Raw genomic sequence first — 24,123 nt, forward strand, 5'->3', positions numbered from 1 at the left:
AATATGATTAATAGGTTTTCACGTGAAATTTAAACATTTTATTGAAATAATATATTAATTAAGACTATTTTTATTCAATACATTATAATTAAGTTTAAAAATAAAGGCTATTTTGTTAAATAAAGTTAAAAAATCCAACCCCCCAAAAAGGATCAAATTGAACTAAATTATTAAGAACAATTCAAAAATATTCAAAACTCAATCCTAATTTTCAAATAAATTTGTTGGAAAGCTTTAAACAAGTTTTTATGCCCACTCTAATTAAAATTTAATGACTTTTTGACTTTTACTACCCTAATTAAAATTAATTAATTTTCACCTAAACATCATATTAACCTAATCAGTTGCAATTTCATCACTATCTTAAGCTACTTGCACTAAATAGGTAGGACCATATTGTATATATTTTTAAACAATTTCATGATATATTCTCATTATATCTGCTCTTTTTAACACAATATTTAAAATTACTCATAAATACGATGATAATAGGCTCTAGCGCACTCGACCCCACATTCTCATGTATTGACAATAATGCTCATGCCAGTCGAATTAAGACTCAATCGACTCGTATGATATATTATTACTACTACATATTTTTTTTCATATAAGTAAATTATTAATAATGATAATAATAATCTAATTATCATAATAGCTAACTTTAATTATTGCTGTACTAGTCTAGTAGTAGTGGGATTTAACCTCATCACTTATTTCTCAATATATGTTATCTAAATCCTCACTATACAATAAATAATAAACCCCAAAATTTATAATTAAATAAAAACTATTATATTATATTATAACATTATTGGGAGAGATAATTCTGAACTTCAAACATGAACCGTATTATACAAATAAGAAAAAGATTCAAGCTTTTACATGTAACTTTATTTTATTTCAATAATGTAAAACTTTTAGAAATATAAAAATAATGTTGCAACACTTTTAGCTTTTCTACCTTTATTTATAGCCCCAACCCCAACAAAATAAACCTTTTACAATATTTATTTATTTAAGAAATTTTATTAATAAGAAAAAAAGTAGTACTAAATTTTAGGACTCTTTCAAGTTTTGATTTCATCCAATCAAATAATAATTGACCAAATTTGCAAATATTTATGGCATTTTCAAACAGTTTTATTTATATTATCCTCATAAAACTATGTAAATTAAAAAAAGTTAATTTATTTTGTTGTTATGTAATTTTATCGATTAAGTTGATTCGTAACATAAACTCTTAAAATATATTTATAATAAAGATCGTTTCACATACCATATATGATTTGCAGAGAGTATTAAAAGTTGAGGTCTCAAATTTTAAAGGCTCGAATTTGTAATTACAATCAAGGTTTTTAGCGGGAGTATAATTTCATTTTCGAAGAGTCTGAACAATTATCATTTTCAGAGGGTTAGAGTGTAACTTTACCATATATTAATTTTTATATATATATAAGAGAACTGAATTGAAAATTTTCATTTTGTGAGTTTGTTTGTCATTGGATTCGGCTCTGACGAAGATGTGTTCAGTTTGTGCATATCTCTTGAATGGATACAATTTTGTTCGAATTACATAACTAATTTGAATTTTTTTTCTTTAAAATAAAGAAATTAGTTTCTAATTTCCAATTAAATTTGCTGGATTGGGTCCATTAAATATGAGATAATCACCCAAATCAAAACAAATAAATATAATATAATCTCAAAAGATAACTTTTAAAAAAAAAAAATCTTAGCTCTTAAAATCAAAATCCATTCCTAAAAAGTTGCCCTTGCAAAATGGGAGAGAAATCCATTGCTATCCGTTATCAAAGGGAAGAAACATTTTTGTTTCCAAAAACAAAGCTTCAAAAAACAGAGTTTAAAAACAGGGGAAAAAGCAGAGTCCCTTTACAACGACACCACCACCACCTTCTTCTTCTTCTTCTTCTTCTTCTCCTCCTTCACTTCACAAAACACAGAGAGTAGAAGCCATTAAAGGACCAAATCAATGAAGCTTTCAATTCTTTCTCCTTTACTTTTATCAGTCTTTCTTTTCTCTCTTTTGCAGTCATCAACTTTTGCTGTTAGAAAGGCAAGCAGAGCTTAAAAAATTTCATTCAATTTTCACTTTGATTTTTTAGTTTCTTAGTACTAAACACAATTCTGGGTTTTTCTTGTTTTTGTCAAAGTTTCAATCTTTATATGTTCAAAATGTACCTATTTGTTTCTGTTTGTGCAGTCTTATATAGTGTATTTAGGAGGACACAATCATGGTTTAAATCCCACATCGGCTGAACTTCATCGAGTAAAAAATTCTCATTATGAATTACTGGGTTCATTAGTTGGAAGGTATGCAATTTCATATAATTACATTTAAAAAAATCCTCATTTCATTTTCCCTTTTAGATTTTAATCCATTTGTTTTTGTATTTACTTTCCCCCACAGCCCTGAAACAGCAAAAGAGAAAATTTTTTACTCATACACTCGAAACATCAATGGTTTTGCTGCAATCCTTGATGAAGATGAAGCATCACAGGTTTCAAGTAAGAAAATTTCAATTATTTTTCTATTATATTTCATTGAATTTTTTTTTGGGCATAATGTTTGAATGTTCATCATTGATGAATGTAGAGCATCCAAATGTGGTTTCGGTTTTTTTAAACAAAGGAAGAAAGCTTCATACAACACGATCATGGGATTTTCTCAGGTTAGAGAGAAATGGTGTTATACCTTCGGATTCCCTTTGGAAGAAAGCAAAATTTGGTGAAGACACCATTATTGGAAACCTTGATACTGGTAAAGTTTCAATCTTTTTCCTTTTCTTCAATCCATTTTTTTTGCATGAAATTTTGGGGTATTTTTTATTTGATGTTTACACGTTTAAAAACAAATCATTTCTTCAAAATGACACTTGAAAGTTGACTCAGATAATTGGTTTTTGACTCAATAGTTTTCAAATGATCTTAAAAAAAACCAGCTTTTTTCATGTTTTGTGTTAATCTGCAGATAAAATTTGACAGTGGTAGGGTCTCAATAGCTAATGATTTTTGACTATAAATGTCATGCTTTTTTGCTTATAATATGTGTGCCACTGTTTGCTTGTCAATGGCCATCATGTTTTGACATATTTTGGTTAAAAAGCAATGCCTTTTTATTATTTATCTGATATAGGTGTCTGGCCGGAATCGAAGAGCTTTAGCGACGATGGGATAGGACCGATCCCGTCTCGATGGCGAGGATCGTGTCAACGTGGCGTCGATGATCGTTTTCGTTGTAACAGGTTGATTCTACTTCACTAAAATGAGTTATTTCTTTGCTAAAAATGGGAAATCACAAGTGTTTTTTCTACAAAGGAATCTGCATATACAATGTATTTTCAATCAAAGCCATGTTCATGTATATATATATATATGTATGTATATATGTATAAATGCAATAGCAACCTCAATTATGAGGTAAAGTTTTGAAAGAAAAAAGGGCCCATACTTTAAAGTTTTTCTAAAGGTGTGTAACAGACCCTCCTTTTTAGGTTATGCAATGATAGTGGAATTCATATGTGAATCTCACATTCATGGCATTTCTTATAAATTAAAAATTTTGTTTTCAAATTTCTTTTATTATCATTGCAGTTCACAAATCTTTCCAAATGATTCCTTTTTGGTATTAATTATCATTTTCACACCACATGCTTGACCATCAAGTTAAGCTATGATCTTCCAAATACATGAAAAAGTTGAATCCAAATCATTTCCAAGTATTTCTTAGAATAGAATACAAGTGATCTTTGCTGTCTTTTGCATCAATGCACATGGCTTTGATTGTAAGTTGATAAAGCCATGGTTTTTAAGGTTGTATTTGGATTTTATATATTTAAATATATGTATATGAATTTGACCTTCCGTGATTTTTTAAAATACACGAGATGACTTAGAAATTTGTTTTTGAATTATCCGAATCCAACACTTTCGATCCGAGAAACCTATGTTGTCACCAATGTCAATTTTGATAGGCTTTGTATGATGATTAGAAATCCTAAAGTATTTTAATCATTGATTCTTGTAGGGATAAAGTGATGACCCAGAATTTTCTTTTCAATAAATAATTGATAAAAGTAACAATTTAAGAAAAGAAATATATATATATTTTAAAAAAAGCAAAAGGGAATAAGGGCATTTCTTTTCTGACTATGATAAAAAAAAATTCTTTTTATTTTCTACTTGATTCTCTCCCCCATAGAAAGCATAAAGTCAAATGTCTATTGTATTTATTAGTTTCTTTTGTTAAAAGTTATAAATTTAAAGGTAACTTTGGTTAAAAGTTATCATCAATGGAGCTTATGATTTGTTTTTGTCTTATGGCCGCAACTTTCCCATTGTTAAATATTTCAGGAAGTTGATCGGAGCCAAGTATTTCAACCGAGGGTACAAGGCTTACCTCGGCGAAAAGCTCAACGCGACGTTCAAGACTGTTAGGGACCACGAGGGTCATGGTTCTCATACTCTATCAACAGCTGGTGGTAACTTTGTTGATGGGGCTAGTGTTTTCGGTTATGGAAATGGTACTGCGAAAGGAGGATCGCCTAAAGCTCGTGTTGCAGCTTATAAAGTTTGTTGGCCCCCTGTTAATGGTAACCAATGTTTCGATGCGGATATCATGGCTGCTTTTGATGCTGCGATAAGTGACGGTGTTGATGTGCTTTCCGTGTCGTTGGGTGGTGAACCGGCTGAGTTTTTTGAAGACGGTATTGCGATTGGTTCCTTTCATGCTGTTAAGAAAGGGATATCTGTTGTTTTGTCTGGTGGAAACTCGGGACCTGCTCCTGGAACTGTTTCGAACTTGTCGCCGTGGATGTTTACGGTTGGTGCTAGTACACTCGATAGGGAGTTCACTAGTTATGTTGAACTAGGCAATAAAATACGTCTCAAGGGAGCCAGCCTTGCTGCAGCAACATTGAAATCGAAAACTTCTTATCCATTGATCGGTGCTGATTGTGCCAAAGCAGCCAACGCTTCAGCTGTTGATGCGTAAGCTTCATGTTCGACTCCGGATTTGTAATTTCATGTTATTTCGATATCATTCGATGAATCATTTTTCCTTCATGCAGTATCCTGTGTCAACCAGGATCATTGGATCCCACCAAGGTTAAAGGGAAGATATTAGTATGTCTTCGGGGAATCAACGCAAGAACTGATAAGGGAAAGCAGGCTCTTCTTGCTGGTGCGGTTGGGATGATTCTCGCAAACGATGAGAAAAGCGGAAATGAAGTTATAGCTGACCCACATTTGCTCCCGGCTACTCACTTGAATTTCACCGATGGTGTAACAGTATTTGCATACATCAATTCAACCAAGTAACTCTCTTATTTCCATTCTAGTTTGTGCTATAATAATTGTTTATGTTTCACTAATAACTTATGAACATATAGGAAACCTACAGCATATTTAACACCAGTGAAGACACAATTGGATGCAAAGCCCGCACCATTTATGGCTTCTTTTTCTTCTAGGGGACCCAACATGATTGACCCTGCAATCCTTAAGGTAAATTTTCAATGATATAACCGCAGGTATAAGTATATATATTGTTTGATTAGCAAATTTAATGTTTTGGTTTTTGGTTTTCGGTTTTCAGCCGGATATAACCGCACCAGGAGTAAGCATCATTGCAGCATTCTCTGAATCAGTCGGTCCAACAGAAGATGAATCCGACACACGTAGAATACCGTTCACCTCGCAGTCTGGAACTTCCATGTCCTGCCCGCACGTTTCTGGCATCGTCGGTCTTCTCAAGAGTCTCCACCCCGAATGGAGCCCAGCAGCCATAAGATCCGCGATCATGACCACCGCTAGAACGAGAGACAACACTGTCAACCCAATGCTTGATTCAGATGGTAACAAGGCAACCCCGTTCAGTTACGGCGCAGGACATGTGAGACCAAACCGTGCAATGGATCCAGGCCTCATTTACGACTTAACCATCGACGATTACGTGAACTACTTGTGTGCTCGTGGCTACAACCAAACCACAATACAAATGTTTTCGAACAAGCCCTACGTTTGTCCAAAATCATACAACGTTGCGGACTTGAACTACCCTTCCATAACAGTCCCTGAACTCAATGGCACAACCATCATTACGAGGAAAGTTAAGAATGTGGGTACACCAGGGACATATAAAGCTCATGTTCAATCACCGGTCGGAGTTATGGTTACGGTTCATCCATCAACATTGAAATTTACAAAGATCGGTGAAGAGAAGAAATTCGAAGTGAGGTTAAAACCGAGTAGTAAAAAAGTGGATGCGAAGGGAGGTGTAGGGTATGTATTTGGGGTATTGAGATGGTGTGATGGGTATCATTACGTGAGAACTCCATTGGCAGTGAAACGTAAGTAGAAATTTTTTGTTGTAATTTTTAATTGGGGGTTTCATTTTATCGTTATTATTATTAGCATTCCATTCTTTTGGGGGGGGGGGGGATTTAGAAAAGGAAATGCCAAATGTAATAACGTTGCAAATAAGAAATTACATACAAGCATGATTCATATTTCTCTCTTGCAAAATTGTAGGTAATTATAAAATCCATTTTTTGAATTTGGGTTATTTTAAGTTTGATTTTTGGTTCGGGTTATGATATGTTTGTCGCATAAGATTTCGGAAATATCTCAGCTCAATTAATTTAACAATTATCATTCTGATTAGAATTGAAATTTCAAATTTTGATATGTACGAAACAATTTTAGAGAGACTAAATCTTCAACTTAAAAGACTATAGTATTACGAGTAGACCAATAATTCTGACCAATATTACACAAGCTGTCTTGAAAAATTGACATGTGTAATATTTTACTATTTCCCTATAGGGCACTTGTCAACTCCCTAATTTTGCTTATGAAGTCTAGAAACTCCACTGATAGTGTACCATATAATTTTGCTTATTTTAAATGATTGTTAGATTTAGTGCTAAAAATGGATAGATTCTTAGTGGTTCATGGCATGGCGTATGAACGCCAAGTAGAGAATTAGCACAAATTATCAGAAATAAAAGCAGCTTGAGTGTAAGTGTGACAAGTTAGTTGTAATATTTTTAAGTGTTACGATGGAACACTTCAAGTGTTCCATGAATCAAACCCAAGAGAGATCGGACAATAAGATGACTAACAATGATAACTCATGCAACTAAAAAATCTAACTAGCTAATCACTAAGCATTATATTATGGCAAATCATCATCATCAATGTAATTAACTAAATACACTAAAAATATTAAAATAAATGTTTCCCAACAAATGAAAAAATAAAAAAATATACATATACTTAAATAACACTAAAATATATACAACTTAACAAGCAAATATCTCTAAAATAGCAGCAAAATTAATAATAAAATAAAATTTATAAATATCTAAACAATAACAACAAATAATTGCAATATAATAGTGAAATAATAGCAAAACAATGAAAAAATAGTAAAAAAATAAATTTTTTTTTACAAATTCGGGTTGAGCTCGGATAAAAAAAAACTTACTCGAGACCTAACTTGTTTAGAAAATGAACCTTATTTTTTTATTCAAACCTAATTTTTTTATCTATATTTTTACTTAAATTTTCACACTTTAGGCCGACCCGGCCATGGACAAATCTAGTTGTATACTTTGGTTGAAATTATAAGGGTCTCATTGATCCAATAACCCATTTACAATTACAAGCCTGTGGGCTACAATTACAAACTGCTATTTGAGTCCTTTTAATCAAAAGCCCAATCTTGAAAGTACAAAATTCGTATGCCACTCAAAGGGTTTTAGGTTTTTAAGCTTTTTCTCTTCTTTGTTGCCTTGCCTGCGGCTCGTTATCGCCATCTCTGCTTCTTTCCAGGCTCCACTCAACTTCGATCGAGGTCAAAGGAAACTGCTTTGCACTGTAATCCAAATCCATTCCAGGTCAGCTAAACCTTCAATTTCTTCTATGTTTCTTGATTTTCAATTCGAATGATTTGGGATTATTTATATGTAACTATGTTTCCAATTTTTTGTGTTTTTGATTTTGGGTCTCTGCTATATTTGTTCTTTTTGGGGTTTTGAATTCTTTTTATTGTTATGTTTTGTTAATCCTTGAATTTATGTTGTTTAGAGATGGTGGATTTAATAGAAGTAATATAGCTGATGCAATTAGAATATTACTAGAATAATTTATTAGAGGCAAGTTTGAATAATTGATAATAATTAGGAAAATTTTATTTTAAAAATAGGAACAAATAATTAAAAAAAACCTAGGATGAATATGAACCAAAATATAATGAATTAGCTCATTTTTTGATGTAATTGATGATGCCACTTCTTTTTACTTTGTAGTTCAATTATAAATTGAACCTGTTGTAATTTTTTGCTATTCAGACTCCAATTTGCTTGTGTTGTAATAACATAAAGATGTCTACTGAAGCACCGGCCACCATGGAGATCGAAACCGTGCCTTCCGAGCCTAAACTCGAGTCAAATCCTTTACCCCCAAAGCCAAAATTTGAGCCTCTTAAGGCACACGAGATGTCAGACGGTCGAGTCCAATTCAGAAAGGTTTCGGTTCCACCTCATAGGTATTCACCTCTCAAGAAATACTGGATGGATATCTATACTCCTGTTTATGAACAAATGAAGATCGACATCCGTATGAATCTCAAAGCTCGGAAAGTCGAACTGAAAACACGACAAGACACTCCCGACATTAGTAACCTACAAAAATGTGCAGATTTTGTCCAAGCTTTCATGTTGGGTTTCGATGTTCCGGATGCCATTGCTCTTTTGAGATTAGACGAGTTATATGTCGAGTCGTTTGAAATCAAGGATGTGAAAACACTTAGAGGAGAACACTTGTCTCGTGCTATAGGAAGGTTGTTGGGAAAGGGAGGTAAAACGAAGTTTGCTATCGAGAACGCTACGAAGACTAGGATCGTCATTGCCGATACTAAGATTCATATGTTGGGATCTTTTGCTAACATCAAGATTGCTAGGGATTCACTTTGTAGCCTCATTTTAGGTTCACCTGCTGGTAAGGTTTACTCTAAACTTAGACAAGTTAGTGCTAGATTGGCTGAAAGGTTTTGATTCTTTGTTATTTGTAATATGTTTTTGAGATTTTGTTATATGGATTTTTAAGAGTAATTTAAAACCCTTGAGAAAAGAAAAAAAAACGAAGAACGTGATGTTCTTTAGGGAGTTATTTGAGATGAAAGTTTTGATAGGTAGGCATTTGAGTGAAATGAATGTTATGTAAAACTATCATTATAATGTCCCTTTTTTGAATTTATTCTATTTGAGTTCAGTTTGATTTTTGATGCTTGAGTTCGAGCTCGTTTCATGTACAAAATTAAGGATTGGATTTTATTTTGCATGTGTTTTACGGTTCATGAGGATTAATTTTTTCGGAGTTTGTTATTGTCCTTTCCTAACAATGTCTTTTACAGGGTCTGAACTTGAGTTTTTTTTCCGAAAATTATGTACAATTGATAGATTGTGAAGTATTAAATTGTTCCTACTTTTAAAGGGACCAATATTGAAATGGATTATAAGTATATTTTTACCAAAACTGAAATAACATCTTCATTGCACTTTATCATGTTAAAACAAAGAAAATAAAAATGGAATAAAAGTTTCAATTGAGGAAATAAGAGTAGCTCAAGTTTTGTTTTAAAAACTCTAAAAGTCAATATTATTTCTAAGAATGAAAAATGGAGAAGATCATCTTCAACCTCCAAAGAGAATCCCAGCAGCCTGTTCTGCATTGCCATCACAGAATTTCAAAGCTTCTACCACTATTTCTCTTGCAAATCCCAACTCAACAAGCCTTGCAACTTTGGCCTCAAATTCAGGTCTCTGCAGAAAAATGAATGAAACTCTTGATTTTATGACATTGCAACAAATTTCCTCAGGTTATCAGGGGCCAAAAATGAACAAAAATTTTTTGAAGGACAAAAGTACAATTTTACCATTATATTAACTTGTGATTTCCTAAAACCTAAAGGGATTATATAAGCAATTTTTCATTTGGTCAATAATTTGGGGATGTCTGGTACAATTAACTGTAAAAGAATTGTTTAGAACAGACATACCTTTGTTATGTCACCATGTGCACCCCCTAGGGAGCAGAGAAGGAAACAATGTTAGAATGAGAACAAGAATCACTTGCAGAGGGATTTCATAGCACCTCTTTCCGAGCGATATATCAGTGCCGGTACGTACATACGTACGTGTTATATATCAGTTAAACATTAAACTCAGGATGAATTCACAGAACAAAAGCAAAACGACAACATGGGATGTCGAATACTGACCGGAAGGTTGACCTCCGGATTGCACATTAGCATTCTTCTCTGTTGTTCCTGTTGTAATCTAAAGAATCACAAAAGATCAGTCGAAAAAATGCAACTGCATGAAGCCACGAAATGATGTACAGATAGGAAAAAGACTTACAGCAGGGCCGGAGCTCGATGCATGCTTCGAATGCCTTTCTTCATCAAGGAAGTTATAAGGGATGTCCTTTTCTAAAAAGAGTAAATACTTGATTAACTTACATTACAAGAAACGAAATTCAATAGCACTAAGTCCCGAAAAAGATCGACATCAACGACCCCATGGTTACTAACCTTGCAAAAATGGTACAGAAACTTCTCCTCCTCCCACTCTAAGAACATTTTCCTTCAAATCGATAACACACTGTGTATGAACCGCACTAGTCAGAATTATCGATACGTAAGGATATTAAGTAGAGACAAAGCTACCTGGTGTTTACGGAGCATATCCAATCCGAAGAGAAACTCCATGTTGGGAGAGTCCAAAACCACAAAGGAGCAAGGGAAAAATATATTTCCAATCTACGATAACACAAAATAAACGAAGAAGTCGAATGCCGCATTAAGCATAACGAGTGTATGTACTTGTAATGTTTATACTAGAAAACAAGTATGCAATCATACCTTGATTGGAGCAACATGTATTCTTCCGAGAATCTCCGATTGGCCGACCCCATGAGCAATACCTTTATATCGTTGATCTAAAAGCCTTAGCAATCTATGAAGAAACAAGTAAAATAGCATTCAAACCGGCATACTTTTCTCCTATGTAAGAGAGGACGGAGTCACGGAGAGGAATATTTATAGCACATACCCGCATCGTTCGGCACAGCTTTTCGAAATTATAGTCGACTGTGCACCACTATCAACAAATGCCTTCACAGATGATCAAAGTAACAAATTTAATGAATTTATGAAGTACAGAACAATGACCCTTTGTTCGATTCTATACAATACCGGCCACCGCCTTTACCTGTAACGGGACACCATTAACCTCCATGTCAACATACAACATAACCACCCTCGCAAAACCTTCAGGATTGTGTTCCAAGGCAGCAGCCCAGTTCTCATCAATTCCTTTCTGCATCACAAAAAGCATAGCGACCGGAAAAACGAGGGATATGCATATGGATACGACCACCTTTGTTAAACAGTAAATAGGTTCCAATTAAGTCAGATTAGTAGAGAAAACTAACCTGTTGTATGGCAGCTTCGATTTTCTTTTGTGCTTCAACATCGAAAGGATCAGCTTCAAGAAGAGCCTATAGAGTAAAATCAAATAAGTTTATAATAAGTATTGGCTCTTTTTAATGCTATCAAATCGAGATATAACTATAGCCATAAACCGGTAGGGCAAGATACTTACAAGCTCCTCCAACTCCTTTCTTCGCAATTCTGATCGTTGTTGATGACGTGCCCGTAGAATGTCTTGTAGTTTGTTGAGATCGTCCCCGAGAATAGCTTGTGCGAGTTCCGGGTCAGCTTGAAATATCTGTCCGATTACATTAGAATCACGTCGAATATGTTGTTGGAAAACTCCAGGGTTCACAGCAGATCCATCAAGATTGAAGCTCAAATCATTAGTAGATTCTCTGCAAAGTGCAAATGATACATATCTTTATCAGGATAGAAACTGCATTAACATCTTGTAATAGGCATCTAGAGTCCCTTGTTCTAGGAGTCGGGTTGCGCTTTGCTTCTTTTATTCAAAAAATTTGGCAAAATTAGTTCTTATACGTTAGATCAAAGAGTACTTATAAGCTAAACGTTGGTCTCTGTACGTCAGTATGAAATACACATAAAACTATTTGCTTATTTTATCAATCACGTTAATTTTTAATAATAGATATGATGTAATGTCTAAAAGAAAAGATCAGATTGCTCTTTGATTTAACATATAATGATTAATTTATCCATTGTTTTCAGTAAAGAACCAAACGAATAACCGATGCATAATTTACCTAGAACCAGAACTTGGTACCATCATAATTAAATCATGATCTTTAACACCCAATGCACTCAATTTCTCAAAGTTCTGAATTTCCCTCCCATGATAAAGAAGTTGTTGCTGTTGTATAGGCAAATTTGTCTGCCATAAACCCAAACAAAGTCATAATCAGCATCAGCTGAGCATCAAACTCAACTATCAAAACTCTAAAAGCACCATGGCCCTTATACTAATAGTTGGATACATTTTTGCTTTCTCTATCTAAAAAAATAGATAAATTAAGCATTGTATATTAAATCAAAGAGTAAACTGATTATTCAGTCAAAATTTTTATCTATTTCTATAGTTAAAAACCGATCCGTGTACGTTAGTATGATGTAAACGTGATATGCCATGTATCTCTATTTGGTTATTGCCTCGATCAAGCCAGTTTTTAACCGTACAAAAGGATGAAATTTTAATTAAAAAAAAGACTAATAGGCTCTTTGATCTAATCTACGGTAAATAGATAAGGCACCCAGAACTCTAATACACACAAATATACATAAAAAGAGAGCATGCATATATATATATATATATATAACCAAAGGGTTCTCACACTGACCTCCACTTCCAACAAAGCTTTCAAATTTTCAACCTATAAAAAACAGGAAAAGAATTCAACAAAGAAATAGGAATGTATGATAATAATAAAGAAGGGATAAAAGGGTACTTAACAGATTCATGAGGATCAACGTCTAAATTGAGGATCTGTTCATCAGCCGTCATTACAGTAATTCTCATCCTTGTTCTTTCTTCTTACCTGTTGGGTTTTAATGCAAAGGGAAGATAAAAAAAGGGGCAAGGCTTTGTTTCAATTGGACTTCAAATATATGAAATTGATTTTCTGGTTTGTTGTGTGAAGCTGAGAAACAACAATATGCAAATCATTGTGCAGAGTTAAGTGTTTGCTTACATTTCTCATTGTTTGTTAGGATTTTAATGAGGCCCAATCCAAGAACCATAATTTGATCATGTATTTTTATAATTTTATTAACATATCTAAATCGGTAACACTATTAGTTGATGTCATTAAAGTAGTTATGTGGATTTTCATTTTACAAATATTCAATTACGCGGTCAAAAACACGTAAAAATCTAATTAATTGTGTTTAACCGATGATAAATTTATATTTCAACCAAACCTTTAAGAGTGTGTTTTAAAGGTATAGCGACAAATATAGTCCTTAACATTTATATTTTTTTGTCAATTTGACTCTTATTCTTTTTTCTTTTAGCTAAATTTGTTCCTCGGCCTTTTAAAAAGAGTTGATTTGATCATCAACCTTTCAGAAAATAGTTGAATTGTTGTTTTCTTGATGAAAATACTTGTTAAAATGTTAAACTTTTAAGCATGTTAGCACACATTGTAATTTATGTATACTTCATGCTATTTTCTTTGAAAATTTTATAAACTTTTTTAAAAAATTTAAAATTTTTTATTTTTAAAAAAATATTTTTATACTTTATAAATTATTTGTTGACATGGCATATAAGATAAACAGTGTCATGTCAGCATGAAGTACACATGAACTGTCATGCGAGTTGTCACGTTAATATTGTTAAAAAACAATGTCTTAGTCAACATTTCCGTTAAAAAAGAAGAAGTTATTTGACTCTTTTAAAATGGTTAAGGGTCAAATTTAGCTCAAAAATAAAATAATGGACAAAAAAATATAAATATTGAGAGTTAAATTTATCATTATGCCTTTTAAAAAAAATACATGTTCACTCCCATGCAACAACTAATAGTATTATCCATTTGGACCTACTAATAACATTATAAAAATAAAAGAGTCAAATAATTCCAAGTTAAAGTAGAACGATTAAATCCCAAATTTCGACATAGTAGATCAGACTGAACAACTCACTCTGTTTTGGGGGAGGCAAGTATGATTGATTTTGACTTGAGTCAATCCGTGTTTAAATTTTGTGTCATTTCATCTTCACGTCAATTTTGGGAAATTTGGATAACTTATGAAACAAATAAAAGTAATGCTTGAGAATCTTTATATCCAAAGGGCATGTTAACATTGATAATGAGAATATCAGTAATAAATTCAAGCAAGCAACCAAGCAAAATATCCCATATGAATAGTTTAAGAAATTGAAGATGGCCCCATTTTGACATCCCTCTTACTTCACAATTTTATTTTACTAAAAAAATATAAAAAGACAAAAATACCCCATAATAATATTCGATTAACTGATATTCGATTAACTCGTGACGTTAACGTATTTTAAAATATGCCACCCATTTTAAGAAATAGAATATGCACTCTGTTCCCTTCAAAAATAGCACCATGCTTCATTGATTCTTTATGTTTTGAGCATTTGGGGTGTTGAGGCTTTTCTTTTTCTTTAGGGCATAGAGGATCTCCCATGAATCTAAAGCCAATGCAGTGAGTGAAAGCATTAATGCTCATGAAATTGACATTCTTCTTTAAAGAATAAAAGAATATTCATATTGTAAACAAATTTCACTTAAACCATAAATAGAAACATAGCATGTTTGTTAAGGTTGGTGGTATAGTTGTTTTGAGATGGGACTCTTCAACACCCATTCCATAATTTTTCTTAATTTGGTATCTAAATTTTTACTCGATTTGATATTTAAATTTTACACATTTTCTTAATTTGGTACCTAAATTTTTTCAGGCTCGATTTGGTACTTAAACTTGTCATATTTCTTAATTTTGTATTTAAATTTTTTAGATTCAATTTATTATCTAAATTTATTAAATGTTGTACAAATTATGCAAAATACTAACGGTGTTATTTTTTTATGCTATAAAAATATTGTTTGTATTAGATGCAATTCATGTTAAAAAAGTATTGAACTATTCTAAGCAATTAATATTAAATAAGAAAAAAATTCAAACCCAAAATTAAAAAATTTATTATTTTCAATCAATAAAATAATTAATTAAACAAATAAAACTAAAAGTAATTAAACATATAAAATACAAAAATATCATATTATTTGTCACATGTTAATCATACATTAATTATTTTTGTTACCTCGTAAAAAATAACGTTGTTAATATATTAAGGTAATTTGTAAAAATTTTACAAGTACCAAATCAAACAAAAAAATTTAAATACTAAATTAAAAAAAAGTGTTAATATCAGGTACTAAAGTGAACCTCCAAAAAAATTAAAAACCAACTTAAGAAAAAATACCAAATAAATATTTTTATATATAAATTTTCGGGAAAATGACCAAAAAAAGCCCTTTTTTTCAATATTTACCGAAATGGGCCGGTTTTTTAATTATTTACCGGAATGGGCCATTTTCCGCGAAATCGCGTCCACGTCAGCGCGATGTCAGGGTACGCGCCAGAAAATCGCGTTCACGTCAGCGCGATTTGCTTACGTGGACACAAATCGCGTCCTTGAGGGCGCGATTTGCTGACGTGGCATGAACAGTTTCTCATTTTTAACTTGGAAAACTTTGAAAGGCCATAACTTTTGGCTCGGTTGTCCGATTGAGACGAATTTTTTTTTATTTCGAAGGCGGTTTGCCGCAGTTTTTGTCGAAAAAGATCATTTTTTGCCCCTAAATTTTGATTTTTTCGGTTTAAAATTGAATTTTGAAACATTCAAATCATTATTTTCCTTATTTATTTGAAGTAAACACCGGATATTTTTTTACAGAATTGTCTTATATCATCCTGTTATAGGTATAAGTCAGCTCATTCCACTTTTGAGAAGTTCCCTAAAATTTTCCATTTTATTTTAGTCCCTAAAACCTAAATAGTCATATTTTCAAATCTAAGCTTCGTTTTTCAATTCAAATTCAAATTCATCCTTCCATAACATTCAAATATTCTTAAATACAAAAATTTCATGCTAATTTTGAAATAATTACACTTTAGTCCCTATACTCGTAACTAACAAATTATACTTTACAAATTAGTCCCTATTCATCTCTAAGCAGTTTGTCAGCGCGTAGATCTCGAAAAGTTATTCGAAATCAAAAAAAAATCGTCTCAATCGGACAACCGAGCCAAAAGTTATGGCCTTTCAAAGTTTTTCAAGCTTAAAAACATAAACTGTTCATGCCACGTCAGCAAATCGCTCCCTCAAGGACGCGATTTGTGTCCACGTCAGCAAATCGCGCTGACATGGACGCGATGTCCTGACATGTACCTTAACATCGTGCTTACGTGGACGCGATTTCGCGAAAAATGGCCCATTCCGGTAAATAATTAAAAAACCAGCCCATTTCGATAAATATTAAAAAAAAAGGGCTTTTTTTTGGTAAAATAGCCTAAATTTTCTCTAATTTTTAAATTAAAAAAAAAAAGGCACCTACATGCATTTGAACCCTTATTGGGTACCAAATATCAGATCACAAAATTTAGGATGTAATTTATAATTGTTTGTTGCTGCTTTGATGACTGATGACCTAATCTTGAACATTATTAAAAAATATTAATTATAAAAATAATATCAGATCCAAAATTCAGCATCAGAATAAAGGGACTAAAACCAGAATTAGAGGTTAAAAAATGGAGGGGTTTAAGGCAAATCTTCAATCTTATTTGTAAAATATGATTGAAATTTATAGTGTAAAAATGAAGTTCAAACACTACATCTAGAGACAATAGGATAATCATATAAACAACCAAATAAGAATGGAATTATAGTAGATAAAATCCCAACAATGAAATTAGAAAGGAGGAGGAGCTGCATAACCCAAGAAAGGTCTTCCACAAGAAGAAGACAATTTAGGATCACAGTAATCTTCATGGAATGTATCTTTGAGCTTGTGAAACCCGTTCTTGAAAACCCCAAAGCCGAACAACAGCCCAATCGCAACCACGACTAGAATCAAACAAGTGCACAGCATGCATACTCTCCCACAACACATCTTCTCATCAACAACCAAATAAAAAGGGGGAAAGCTTTATGGGTATCTTGTTCTGGGGGGATTTATGGTGTTTATAAAGAAAAGAAAGGGATATATGGGTTGGGTTTTTGGATCTGAGAAGGATGAAAACGTGAAATGGAAGGGGGAAAAGGACTGGATGAAAATACTTGGACGTTAGGGGGATTGAAGAGGAAGAAGAAGGTGAATTTGGCTTAAAAGGTAAGCAATAAAAAGGGGATTTTGTGAGAGAGATTCTTGCTTTGCTTGTTTCCCTTTTCTTTACCCTTTTAACTACTACCAATTCCTTATCCAACAACACAACATGCACAAATTTTTATTTTGCTTTATGGTTTGACCTAAACTTTGAGTGTTCCGTGTTCATGGGCCGGGTTAAATTTGTATTGGTATTAAATATAATATTAATATATTTTATATTTATTCAATTTCGATTCGATTTAAAATGTAAATTTAAAATTTTATTCAAATTTATTTATATTTATAAAAAAATTATTCTAAACTCATTTTAAATACGCTCATATTACTTTTTTTAATTTTTAAAATATCAAAATTACTTTTTCAATGTTTAAATTATACTTATTACTATAAATTTAATTTTATATATTATAAATTACATAATATATAATATAAATTAAAAAAAAATCTAGGCACATACCCAATTTTTATGTTCAAGCTCGAACTTTGTCCATATATTAAGTAGGTTTAATTTTTTTACTCAAGTACAATTTTTAACTTAAAATTTTTGCCTAAACCCTCTTCAATTTCCTATAAACTTTCATATTTATGCGAATAACTTAACTCATGGGGGATTTTAGGGTTGGGTTTGTTTGTGTTCTGGGATTAGGCCTCCTTTTTCCTCCTAAGAGTTGGTTATTATGAGATGGGCTTTTGGCTTTTAAGCTCTCGAACTCGTCGTGTTTTGATCCGATCTGCTTTTATATTTAAGGGTGGTGAAGAGTTATTTAGAAAAAAACATGTTGCAGAGAGAATGCTATCTATGATTAGATTATTAGATCGAAGAGGAAGAAGGTCTCAGGTGCGTGTTGACACCATTTTTTGGATGAAAAAGGGGTCGACTTGGGTTTTGAAAAATGAAAACGAAAACAGGAGTCGCCACCAATCCTTTTTGAGGTGTGATTGGGTCACCTTGAAAAATGTTGTTTTTAATAAATAATTTGATTTTATTAAAACAACGGTTTTGGCCCACGAAATTTAGAAAACGGGTTCGGGAGTCGGTTACGCACGAGAAAGGATTAGCACCCTCGATACGCCCAAAATTGGTACCTAATTGATTACTTAATGTCTTAGTGTCGAAAAACTAAAAACTTTAAGGAAATTTAAAAATACGATCCTTGTATTAAAATGTTGAAAATTTTGGAAAAAAGGGACACGTTCCACGTTAATCGAGAAAGAAAGCATCATATCCAGTAAGTTAGGACACAATGTCTCGAATTCCCGATACGCGAATGAATGTCAAAATTTACTTATTTAAAAGATGTTTAATTATCTTAGATTAAAAAAGGGATCACGACCAGTAAGTTAGGACACGATCCTTTTTTAATTTTCGAGATCATTTAGATTTATCGTGAAAATCGAAACCCAGTAAGTTAGGGTACGACCTTCTCGAGTCTAAACATGAAATTTTGTTTATTCAAAAGTCATAATTTATACATTGAATGAAAAATAATTTAACGCGTAATAGTAGAAATAAAACACGATGTTAATGCTCGTAACAAAACAATAATAAATTCGATAATGTAAGCATGAATAATACGATTAACAACAAATAAAAGATAAATAAATAAAAATCGAATTAAACATGCAAAAGAATAAGCAAATAAACTATTCGAATGAAAGTGAGCATAAATAAATAAAAGAAAGTAAACACTATGCGAAACAACGAAACCACAAAAGAAATAAAAATATATAAATACATGTATATATATTTTAGAATTATGAAAATATAGAAAATATTTAAAAATATGTATACGTATATCTATGTGCTTAAATTATAAATTATAAAATACATGAATGTATGTACATATATAAAAATATATATTTGCATATCTATGTATATATATAAATTATAAGGCTTAAAAAGTATATATATTTAAAATATGTGGGTATACATATATAAAGTATAAAATTAATACAAATAATATATAAGTATATATATATATTAAAGTATATAAAAATATAAGTACGTACATATATAAAAATTAAAATGTATATATATATATACATGCTAGTATGAATACATATAACAGAATCTAAAAATGGTATAAGTGGATAAATAATAATGAGGAAAGTAATAATAAATGCAATAACAAGAATAATAATAATAATAATAACAATAACAGGATTAGATTGAAAACAAAACAAAATCCCAGGGGAGAAATAAAAAAAAGCAAAAGATTAATTTGGGATACGCGTGAAAGAAAGGGGACCAAAAAAGGAAATATCACATCCTTCCCAACGCAACACTTTAGGCGGGACTAAAATGAAACAACTATAAAACAAATGGCCAAATTTAAAAATCTGAAAGGGATCAGATTGCGCCCTATTGCATAAACGGAGGGGCTGAATGTGCAAATAGCCCTTCCAAGCCAGAACACGCGGATCTTGGCTTCAATCGGGTCGGGTTTTAGGTTATTAGGCGAAACAGCGTCGTTTTGGTCATAATACTCAGGCCCAAAACGGCGCCGTATGGTGGCCTATATAAATAGCAGAAAATAAAGAGAAAAAAGGAAAAAAATAAAATACTTTCATTCTATTTTAAAAAAAAAGAAACAGAGAGCTCAGTTCTCTCCCCCTCTCCTTTCTTCCTCACTTTCGGCCCTTAAGTTCAGGCCACCGTCGCCGCCTCCATGGCCAGTGGCCAGAGTTGCGCGAGAAGGGCCTCTCGGCCTCCCTTTTGCGGCGTCCCTGAAGGCTAGGCCTTCTCAACCGCGGGACCAAGAGGAAAAAGGAAGAAACGCCCCTCCCTGCTCGACTCCGATGACGGCGAAGGCGGGGTTCCGACCGCCCTTGAAGCGATCAGTACTTTCTCCTTTCTTTTTAGTTTCGTTTTTGTTGAAAGATTACAGTAAATAAACAACAAATAAAAATAAAAAAATAAAGTAAAATAAATAAGAACACAAGAACAGAACTGGAGTCAACCTTTTAGTTTTTTTTTTAAACTTTGATCTGCCTTTTTTCTTATTAATCTGTTATGGAAATGTTACAAAAAAGAAGAAAAAAGAAAAAACCTCCCGATTCAGTGATGAAAAAAAAACCCCCACAATCTGTTTTCAAATTAGTTTTTATACCCGAAAGAAAAATAAGATAAAATCCAATCTTTGCCATTGTCCTCTGTGTATTTGCTTGTTTCTGTCTTTTTGCAGGTGTAGGTGTGGCGATGGGACGTGACGAACGGCGGCCTAGGGTGGCAGAGAGGCTGAGCGGCGCACATGGGCAGTAGAGGCTAGGGTTTTCTTTGGCTGATAATTTTTAGTTTTAGTTGGGCTAGGGTTTAGTTTTTTTGTAATTGGGCTGAGGGTTTGGGTTAAGTTTGTTTTAATTTTGGGTCTGCTATTTTGTTTTGGGTTTTGCTGGTATGGGCCCTGGGCAAATTTGGGCTTCTACAGCTGCCCCTCTTTGCTCGTTGTCGTATAACGAGAACAGAGCAAAGACTAAGAAAGACCAAATTTGCCCGGTCTTGCCGAGTCTTGACTTCTTTGAGTGCTTCTCTTTTCACTTAGCTTCATTCCAATCCACTGCGTCTTGTTGCGTCGGTTCATTCCACTGCACTTCAGAGAGATGCGTCTTGTAGCTTCAATTCACTCTGCTGCAACTTTAAGGGGACGAGATTTGTAGTTTTAGTCTGCACCACTACAACGTTAGGGAGATAAGACTTGTCATGGTAAATTTAATCCGACCTACTACAACTTCAGAGGCATAGGATTCATCGTTTTAATCCTCTCCATTGCAACCTCAGGGAGATAGGATTTGTAACTCTTCAATCTATTCCACTGCCAACTAGGGAGATGGAATTACTAGCTTCAATGTACTCCACTGTAATCACAGGGAGGTAAAAATCTGTCATTACTCGATCTGCTCTCCTACCGCTTAGGGAGGCAAGGCATACTGCTTCGTTGTCAATGCAAGAAGGCAAGATCTGCTATCTTTGACCAGCTCCACTACAACCGAGAGAGGTAAGGTTTGTGTCTTTGACCTGCTTCGCTGTCAATGCAGGAAGGCAAGATCTTTTGTCTTCAACCAGCTCTATCACAACCGAGAGAGGCAAGGTTTGTGTCTTTGACACCTTCACTTGTCAATCTGAGGAAGGTAAGATCTGTTGTCTTCAACCAGCTCCTTCTAACCGAGAGAGGCAAGGTTTGTGTCTTTGACCTACTTATTTGCCAATGCAGGAAGGCAAGATCTTTTGTCTTCAACCACTCACTTCTGGCCGAGAGAGGCAAGGTTTGTGTCTTTGACCTGCTTCGCTGTCAATGCAGGAAGGCAAGATCTTGTCTTTAACCAGCTCCATCACAACCGAGAGAGGCAAGGTTTGTGTCTTCGACCTGCTTCGCTGTCAATACAGGAAGGCAAGATCTTTTGTTTTCAACCAGCTCCATCACAACCGAGAGAGGCAAGGTTTGTGTCTTCGACCTACTTCGCTGTCAATGCAGGAAGGAAAGATCTTTTGTTTTCAACCAGCTCCATCACAACCGAAAGAGGCAAGGTTTGTGTCTTCGACCTGCTTCGCTGTCAATGCAGGAAGGCAAGATCTTTTGTTTTCAACCAGCTCCATCACAACCGAGAGAGGCAAGGTTTGTGTCTTCGACCTGCTTCGCTGTCAATGCAGGAAGGCAAGATCTTTTGTTTTCAACCAGCTCCATCACAACCGAGAGAGGCAAGGTTTGTGTCTTCGACCTGCTTCGCTGTCAATGCAGGAAGGCAAGATCTTTTGTCTTCAACCAGCTCCATCACAACCGAGAGAGGCAAGGTTTGTGTCTTCGACCTGCTTCGCTGTCAATGCAGGAAGGCAAGATATTTTGTCTTCAACCAGCTCCATCACAACCGAGAGAGGCAAGGCTTTGTTTTCGATCTGCTTCGTTGTTAACGCAGGAAGGCAAGATCTGTTATCTTTAACCAGCTCCACTGCAACCGATGGAGGCAATGCTTTGTTTTCGATCTTCACTGATCTATTTTTTGGGAAACATGACCTAATTATGCCTAAAGATTAGGATGGAATGATCAAAATGATTCAAATGCTCCTAACTAGACATGTATGAATGGTGTTTGCATGAATGCAGAATTTTATTTTTCCGAGAACGTTCCCACCGAAGTTGTCATTACTCGAAGTTTATTAAGGCTTTGTGACTGACGTGCTACAACGTCTTCTCACTCGACCGACTTCTTCAAAGAATCACTTTAGTCAGATTGCCCCCACTGTGAAATCCACTAGGACACAAAATTTGTACAATCATTCTCCCACTGTAATCCAATCGAAGAGATATGTGGTATTTCTTCAATCCTTCCTTATCACAATTCAATGATACAGGATCTGTGTCGTTCTAATTCCTTACATCATTCCCAAGGTGTCGTACCAAAGACTCATGCGCAAATGAAAGTTCTCTTCTCTGAGGTAACCTCTTCCTATTGCCTGATGATCATTGCTTGCTTATTTATGTAAGCTTTGTCGCCAACATGGCGTCTTGTCAATCAACACATTTGACAACAAAAATCTAAAGAGAAAGTCTAAATTTAGACTATTCCTTCTCAAATTTCCAACCTTTAAATTTGGTGTGCTCTAAACAATAGTCCTGTTTCAGGCTCCTGTATTATTTAGAAACTTTTCAGAGTAATATGCAAAACTTCCTTTGTGAAAGTTTTATTAGTCCATTAATCATTATTCCAATGTAATATGTTTGCAAAAAGGTCATAACAATGGATAAGAATAAAGTTGGTTCTGAGCATAGCTCGAAAGAACAAATTATCGGAAATAGTAAAGAAGGATGACAAAAAAATTAATTGGGAATGTATATCTTGGAAAGCAAAAAAAGTATTCTAAAAACAACAAATAATATGAGAATTAGGTGCCCCAGATATCGCAGCTTGAACTTCTCTGTACAAACTTTCTGAAGACCATTTTGAGTTGGACATGTGTTTAGGAGATCTACAGTGCTCTGTCGATGCCCTAAGATGTTGCCTATCCTTTCCTGTTGATTCAGGCATAGCAAGATCACCACATGCCTAATTTGGTCAAGATTCGAGTTGCTTTTATTACCTTATGCCCCCAATTTAATCAATATTTGAGCCGCTCTTTTCGGGTTTTCAACTCAAATCCCCTTTGGCCTAAGGTGCCCTTTGTGGGTTTTCCCCTTAGCCTCTCCATTTCTCATTCTTTCATTTTTTATTTTCATTTTTCATCATCTTTTTTCTTTTGAACTTCATTGTCTTGCAATACTGTGACAAACTGTGGTGCCTGATTTTGAACTGATTACAACCCTCAGCTATTGTCCTGACATTCATGTTCAATGCAATTTTCAATACCATCCTCTCTGGAATTCTATATCAGCATATGATGACATTGACGCATGCAGTAGCCTTTATCCATTTGATGAAGTAATTAATGATCTCAATAATGAAGCAATGCCCATTAGAAGTCTTCGATAATGGTGATGTCCATGCCCAATTGTGCTCGAAATTTGAGTCGCCCTTCTCAGGTTTTCAACTCAAAACCTCATTTGGTCACAAAGCGCCCTTTGCAGGTTTTCGCTTTGGCCTCTCCTTTTCTTTTTCTTTTTCATCTAGATTTCTCTTTTTTCATTCTTCATTCTTTTTTCTCATTTTCATTTTGATCTTGATTTTGATTTTTTCTTTTTGTTTTTTTTTATTTTGATTTTTTTCTTTTTGTTTTTTTATTTTGATTTTTTT

At 33.6% G+C, this 24,123-nt stretch overlaps 3 protein-coding genes across 3 annotated transcripts; 2 read left to right on the forward strand and 1 right to left on the reverse strand.

The window, feature by feature from the left end:
• Positions 1-1,762: 1,762 nt before the first annotated feature.
• On the forward strand, positions 1,763-6,527 carry LOC105768610 (subtilisin-like protease SBT5.4). Its single transcript, XM_012588629.2, has 9 exons — positions 1,763-2,074; positions 2,222-2,331; positions 2,429-2,526; positions 2,615-2,779; positions 3,155-3,263; positions 4,372-5,007; positions 5,088-5,333; positions 5,409-5,523; positions 5,615-6,527. The coding sequence occupies exons 1-9, from the start codon at positions 1,991-1,993 to the stop codon at positions 6,374-6,376; spliced, it is 2,325 nt and encodes a 774-aa protein (XP_012444083.1). The 5' UTR covers positions 1,763-1,990; the 3' UTR covers positions 6,377-6,527.
• A 1,237-nt stretch (positions 6,528-7,764) lies between these two features.
• Positions 7,765-9,305, forward strand: LOC105768612 (uncharacterized). The gene is made up of 2 exons (XM_012588633.2): positions 7,765-7,919; positions 8,373-9,305. Exon 2 carries the CDS (start codon positions 8,406-8,408, stop codon positions 9,075-9,077), a length of 672 nt encoding a protein of 223 aa, XP_012444087.2. The 5' UTR covers positions 7,765-7,919; positions 8,373-8,405; the 3' UTR covers positions 9,078-9,305.
• Positions 9,306-9,546: 241 nt separating this feature from the next.
• LOC105768611 (protein DNA-DAMAGE INDUCIBLE 1) lies at positions 9,547-13,201 on the reverse strand. The gene is made up of 14 exons (XM_012588630.2): positions 12,987-13,201; positions 12,874-12,906; positions 12,283-12,410; positions 11,688-11,913; positions 11,518-11,583; positions 11,295-11,402; positions 11,136-11,197; positions 10,946-11,039; positions 10,751-10,843; positions 10,616-10,685; positions 10,443-10,513; positions 10,304-10,361; positions 10,082-10,107; positions 9,547-9,845 (listed from the first exon to the last, which is right to left on the reverse strand). The coding sequence occupies exons 1-14, from the start codon at positions 13,050-13,052 to the stop codon at positions 9,717-9,719; spliced, it is 1,230 nt and encodes a 409-aa protein (XP_012444084.1). The 5' UTR covers positions 13,053-13,201; the 3' UTR covers positions 9,547-9,716.
• Between the last annotated feature and the right edge of the window lie 10,922 nt (positions 13,202-24,123).

This window comes from Gossypium raimondii, chromosome 5, assembly GCF_025698545.1.
Source record: "Gossypium raimondii isolate GPD5lz chromosome 5, ASM2569854v1, whole genome shotgun sequence".
In the NCBI taxonomy this organism is placed as follows: Eukaryota; Viridiplantae; Streptophyta; class Magnoliopsida; order Malvales; family Malvaceae; genus Gossypium; species Gossypium raimondii.